Genomic DNA, 6,287 nt, shown 5'->3' on the forward strand with positions numbered 1-6,287 from the left:
GTATAAATTTAAAATTTGATTTAGAAATTTTCTGTTGAAACGTCAAATTATACTTCAGTTCTGTTTAAAAGCTAAAATTACATACATGCCTGCAGTATGTCACAGAAGTGTTGAAAAATGTTTTAGGGAAAAAAATCAAAAACTTTTGCATGGAGAAGCGAAAGAAGAAACCGAGGAGCCTGATGCGGCTGAATATTCAGCACTGGATAATCAGATTCCAAGTGATTTAGATGCTGTGCCTGCCAATCAAACTAGAAGTGGTCTTTGCTGGCGCAAAGGGCGCTTACTGCTGAAACAGTAAATAATAAAAATTAAAAATTTATCTCTAAGAAAATCAAACAAAAAATCATTATTTTAGATATTTGCAAGAAATTGGTTATACTGATACTATATTAGACGTGAAAAATTTTCGAATTCGTTCTTTACTTGGACTGAACCCTGAAGCAGAAAGCAATCTCATCAATGGTAATGTTTTTTTTTTGAATTTTTTTATTGTGAATTAGGATTAAATGGGGTTAGCTTGTAAAATCTATTTTTGATGAAATTGTGCAAAAAAAATATTAAATAACTCATGCAAGTAATATATCTGTTGGAAAATTTTAACCTTTCCATAATTGATCTATTTATTCAAGCGGCGGAGAAGTATCATAATGCAAATTATGATTTTTATGAGCATATTAATGAAAAGACCAGGTTTTTGGAAAAATACTTGAATATTTCTTTATGTTGAATTGTAGTTCTAAAAATTTACATCGGTTTTTTCTTTTTCATATGTCATAGATCAATCGAAACGCAAAGCAGAAGGAAAAGCGACAACAGAAAACAGCGTTCCAGTTGGAGGAGCAGGAGGAGGAGGTGAACCATCGGCAGGCAGAATTCGGCGAGTTGCGGACAAAAATGATGGAATTCGTCGAGATGAAGGTGATTCTGCATCAGTCGATATGGTAAGTTTTTTTTTGTTGGAATTTATAAATGAAGATGCAAAAAAAATGCAAACCCGTGCAACAAATCTTATTTCGCTTTGTCACAATTTTGAAGGAACTGAGCAATGATGAAGAAGAGGCGTTGGCTGAATTTAAATTTTTACCTGGAAATGAATATACCGATTCTTGCCGTCAGGCCGACGTGAAACAATCATCAGCCGATGAGTGGACTAATGTTGATTATCAAGAAATTGATAAAAAGAAAGCAGAATTTCAAAAAGAGTCATTGAATAAAAAAGGAACGCCAACAAGAGGTGAGCACCAAACTGTCTTTTTTTTTCTTGTCTACTATGCCGTTGTAATGAAATGTTATTAAAAATTACATGCAGTTATTTATTTATTTATTTATTTATTTATTTATTTGTTTGTTTGTTTGTTCGTTTAGTTCGAACTGTTGGATTGCAAGGGAAAGAATTAGACGAGGTGATCAGTGCTTTGTACCATGAAGATGGTGGTGGTGATACTGCCGACAGTGGACGGAATGTAGGTAGTAATGTGGAGGCGAATGATATGCCTCCACAAAATTTCCCCAAACAATTTCCTTTCGTTACCGATTTTACTCACGATTTGGATACTGCTTTTTGCCGTATTGGCAATTTGCCTGAAGTATCCAAAGTCGGAGTCGGTTATGACGAATCTGATCCTATAACTCGCGATGTCAAAGTACGTTGAATGTTCAGCAGTTGTTGTAGTCAGACTGGTGAATGAATGAATTTGAATTTTTTTTTAAAAAAAATTATTCTTGAAGATGACATCCGAAGAATCGTTGCGAAAGACGTGGAACAATCGAATAACTTTGCGAGGTCATTTTGACAGTGTTCGGACAATTGCTTTCCATCCTGTGGATCCGGTTATCGTCAGCGCATCAGAAGATGGAACGGTTAAGTTGTGGAATTTGCAAAAAGCGCTTGTCAGCTGCGGACCGATGTACTCCACCGCCGGTAATTCCAAATCATCTTCTTCACAAGATTTGGAACCAGTGTACACGTTTCGCGGTCACGAGTAATTGACTTTTTTTATTTATTGAAATTTGATTATTTTTTAAATTATTTCAAAATTTCCATCTTTTTTTCCAGAGGTCCAGTGCTTTGCATGTGCCTTTCGCCAACAGGCGATTACTGCTATACAGGGGGATTGGATGGAACGGTTCGCTGTTGGCTGATGCCACCGCCTACAGTGGATTTGTACGATTCGTTTGACAAATCCTACTTGCCAGAAACATTGCTTGGCCATGATGATGCTGTTTGGTCGGTTGCGTTTCACAGTAGTGACAACAGATTGGTCAGCGCCAGTGCGGACGGCACGTTGAAACTTTGGGAACCTTCGTCGACCAGCCCTTTGCTCGCCACCTACACATCGAATTCAGGTTGTTAAAATATTAAAATTACCTGATTGTGTTTGAAATAATTGTTTATAGTGATATTTGACTGTATATTTAATCTTTTTAATAAAAAAATAATATTATTATTTCAGCGGACGGTGTTCCAACATCTGTTGATTTTGTGAATGCGGACCCTCAGCAAGCGGTTGCTGCTTTCAGGTCCGGCGCTGCTTACGTGTACGATCTGGAAACGTCGAAAATTGTGCTCAGCTTTGAAACGTCACAAGATTGTAAATTTTTTTATTATTTTCTATTTGTATTATAATTTTTAAAATTTGTGCTCTTTTTTTTCTTGTTTCAGCGTCGTCTTCGAGAAGTTCAATCAATCAAATATTAAGTCATCCGACTTTGCCGATAACAATTACAGCGCATGACGATCGCGTGATTCGATTTTTTGACAATAATACCGGTAGGAAAAGTTATTTTTAATTTTTTTAAATAAAATCCTGCTTAATAAGAATAAACTATAAATAGATCACGGTTGGTACATATATGTGTACTTTTTTACAGGCCAGATGATCGATTCCGTTGTTGCCCATTTAGATGCAGTCACATGTTTAGCCATCGATCCGAATGGACTGTATTTGTTGTCAGGAAGTAAGCAAGATAATATAACACTTTCTCTGTAATATTTATTTATTTATTTATATACAGGAAGAGCGCTTCTTTTATTGTTGAACTGAAGAATAAATTTTCTTGATTAATCATCATATATATATATATCTGGTTTTTATTTTTTTAGGTCATGACGGTTCGCTTCGACTTTGGAATGTTGATACGAAAATGTGCTTGCAAGAGACGACAGCACACCGGAAAAAGTTTGATGCCAGCTTACATGCAGTAGCTTTTCACGCTTCACGACCAATGATTGCCTCAGCAGGCGCGGATGGCCTGATCAAAATATTCATGTGACACTAATAAAAGCAAATTATATATAATACGCATACATTTTTTTAATTTATTACTACATTTTTTGTCAGAATCTTTTTTCAATTTTTTTGCTTGCTTTTTCCATTCTTTTTATTCTTTTTTATTTCTCGTTTTCTGTAGCAGTTCCTTGTAGTCACTTAATTTTCTTTGCTGTTTTTTTAACCTGTTTCCTGGTGCTACGGATGTATAATATTTTCAGCACGCATCGCTAATCTGAATGATTGATTCTATTACACACAAAAGGACATATTGCACATATTTGGAATGAATGATACTATTTTTACAATTGCATTATGAAGTGTTTGTGTATGTTTGTATGTATAGACGTGTGCATATAAATATTTAAATGCAGCTTCTGTTTTTGTATAAACAAACGCAGTTCATCTTTAGCCTTTTAAATTGCTGCAGATATTGTAGGAAAGCTTTATGAATTTTGAATTTTGAAGCAGTATCATTCATTCTCGTTCAGTCACTTTTATTCATTAATTTTGTTCATTGTTTGGTTTGGTCGTGTTTGATGATTGATGACCGACTACTGGATTAAGCAAATCTGACTGGCAAGAAAATACAGATAGATGACAGTTTTTACTTGTTGTTGTTTTTTTGTCAACGTTCAACGTATTCGTTGATATACTTATAGTGATTTCCTTTTATATATACTAGATGAATTATTTTTTTGTTGTCGTTGTTCTTTCACATGACTATGAATATATATATATATATATATATATTGAAGGTTTGCTTTGCTTGCAAAAAATGGTAGTTGGTATAAGCAACAACAACAACAGCAACGAGAACAACGCCTACTGCTGCAACAACAGACGATATGATGTGTTTATGATATTGGTTGTAATGTGAAGAAAATTTGGATATTGAATCAACAGAATGAATCGATTAGGAATTGCAACTGCATTCCTTTGGCGTGCACTACGCGCATTCTGCATATTCAGTTATTTCATATTCACTAGTTTGGCTTTCATGTCCAGCTATTTACTGACAGTCATTTCACTTTACCCATTGCGTTTGCTTTGGTGAGTATTTCTAATCTCCTATTTTTTGGAACTAATATTTTTTTACTTTTTATTTCATTCATAATTTTTTGCTATTATTATTTTGATTAAAAAATAAAAAAAAATTTCAGGTCATCGTTGTATTGGTCTGTAGAAAGTTTACTTATGCGAATGCTGTGCTTGACGGTCACAATATGGCTACGTCTAGCCCACATTGAAGGTAAATGGACGGTGATTTTTCCCTTTTAGAACCGCTGATCGCATTTTTTCGAGTTATCATGTAAATCATATAAATACTTTTGTGCATGGAGAAAAAGTTGCACACTTCTTCTGTACGTATTGATTTGTTTGTTTTGTTTTTTTTCCAGTTGTTTAATTTTTGCAAAATGCATAATATTTTTTGTTCTCTGTTTGAAATTCATCTTTCATGTTCTTTTTTTTTTATTTCAGTATACGAGCAAGGTGATGATGTGAAACAGTACGTGGCAAAACGTTGTCTTGTACTTGTTAATCACCAGTCAACAGCTGATGTGCCAATATTGTTCGATATTGTCAACATGCATTTTAACAAATTGTACAAGGTATCTATTATTATTATTATTATTATTATTATTATTATCGACTGATTTTCTAAGCATTCAGCAGCTAATTTTGTTAAATTTAATTTTTCCCACAAAAAATGATATAATAATGCACAACGTTGGTACAAAAAAAATCCGTTTATTTGTTCAGGTTGTTTGGGTTTTGGATAATATGTTTCGTTGTACACCATTTGGGTTGGTGTGTCGTGTTCATGGTGATCTTTTTATCCGAGAGGTATGTATGTGCGCATTATTTAAGAATTATTTTGGCTTTTTGCGCAAAGCAGTTGTTGTTGCATTTTAGGGATTGCAGCATCGAGATCGCAGTTTGCAAAAGTTGCAAACTGAGCTGAGGAGAAAATTTTGGTCTCGTCGTCGAAATTGGATTATTGTCTTTCCAGAAGGCGGTTTTTTGTACAAGCGAATTGTCAAAAGTCAAAATTTCGCCAAAGCCAACAATTTGCCCATCTTTCATCACGTCGTTGTGCCCAGAGTCGGTTGCATTCGAGCTGTACTGGAAGTTTGCAATCCTTTGAATGATTTTCCATGTAATGTTGCTGATTTTTCTAACATCTCTTCCATTCAACAAAGTAAGCGAGCATGGTGGGGAAACTTGGAGTTTCACTGTCTTTTTGCTTTTTGGTTTTATTTTTTGCTCGTTGAATATGAAATTCTTTCATATAATAATGAACGACGATGGGAATTTATTGATTTTTTTTCATTTTCATCGTTAAAAATTATAATTGTAAAATTTGAAAATATTTTTAATCGATGAGTAGCGCATATTAAGATTGGTCTAAAGGAATTGGTGAAGTAATTTCTACTACTACTCTTGTGTCGTTTGTTGTACACTCAATAATTATATATATATATATGTATGATTTTTTATTTTATAATATTATTTGCATTACAGATTCGACTGCATCATCTCCGCTTGAATATTTAGTCGATATTACTATTGCTTATGAAAATGGAAACGCACTGAGCTTATGGAATATTGCAACGGGTTTGAATTCAAGAACTAAAGTGATTTTGCGGTACAAATGTTGCCCAATATCGGACATTCCTAGGGAAAACAGCGACACATTGCTGAAATATATGTGCGATCGATGGCAAGAGAAAGAAATTTGGCTTCAACAAATGCTAAGCGGTTCATTTCCTTGGAAACAAACTGTTCAACGTCGTGTCCGCACACCGCTGAAGTATCTGATCCTGTCCCAGCTGTTTCTGTCATTGCTAGCTTTAGGCTACTGTATTTTGTTGACAAAATTGTTTTCAAACATAATCAGTAACTTTTGATTGCTTTATGCGCATTTCCTGTGCTTTGCTTATTTATTATTCGTTTGTTGTGTTTGGTTGGGTGGGTTTGCTTGCTTTTCCCTTTTTCCAAAGAATAGTTCCT

General features: G+C 34.4%; 2 protein-coding genes across 2 annotated transcripts; both read left to right on the top strand.

The window, feature by feature from the left end:
• The first annotated feature begins 85 nt into the window (after nucleotides 1–85).
• Nucleotides 86–4,124, top strand: Tsp_12829 (striatin). The gene is made up of 13 exons (XM_003367555.1): nucleotides 86–297; nucleotides 359–470; nucleotides 633–693; nucleotides 781–944; nucleotides 1,039–1,237; nucleotides 1,369–1,646; nucleotides 1,732–1,985; nucleotides 2,060–2,349; nucleotides 2,457–2,594; nucleotides 2,666–2,782; nucleotides 2,875–2,961; nucleotides 3,107–3,272; nucleotides 4,031–4,124. Exons 1-13 carry the CDS (start codon nucleotides 86–88, stop codon nucleotides 4,122–4,124), a joined length of 2,172 nt encoding a protein of 723 aa, XP_003367603.1.
• A 55-nt stretch (nucleotides 4,125–4,179) lies between these two features.
• On the top strand, nucleotides 4,180–6,137 carry Tsp_12830 (putative acyl-CoA:lysophosphatidylglycerol acyltransferase 1; the record flags this gene model as incomplete). Its single annotated transcript, XM_003367556.1, has 6 exons — nucleotides 4,180–4,325; nucleotides 4,436–4,524; nucleotides 4,755–4,885; nucleotides 5,037–5,120; nucleotides 5,190–5,475; nucleotides 5,799–6,137. Coding segments are annotated over exons 1-6 (1,075 nt in total), but the record flags the coding sequence as incomplete, so codon positions are not given.
• Nucleotides 6,138–6,287: the final 150 nt, after the last annotated feature.

The sequence above is a fragment of the Trichinella spiralis genome (assembly GCF_000181795.1).
Source record: "Trichinella spiralis strain ISS 195 chromosome Unknown Scfld4064, whole genome shotgun sequence".
In the NCBI taxonomy this organism is placed as follows: Eukaryota; Metazoa; Nematoda; class Enoplea; order Trichinellida; family Trichinellidae; genus Trichinella; species Trichinella spiralis.

Bases quoted from the DNA above. Each gene is read 5' to 3' on its own strand.
- Tsp_12829 (XM_003367555.1), top strand. From the start codon at position 86: ATGCCTGCAGTATGTCACAGAAGTGTTGAAAAATGTTTTAGGGAAAAA. The intron at 1,986-2,059 runs GTAATTGACTTT...CTTTTTTTCCAG, and splicing joins TACACGTTTCGCGGTCACGA to AGGTCCAGTGCTTTGCATGT. The intron at 2,962-3,106 runs GTAAGCAAGATA...TTATTTTTTTAG, and splicing joins ACTGTATTTGTTGTCAGGAA to GTCATGACGGTTCGCTTCGA.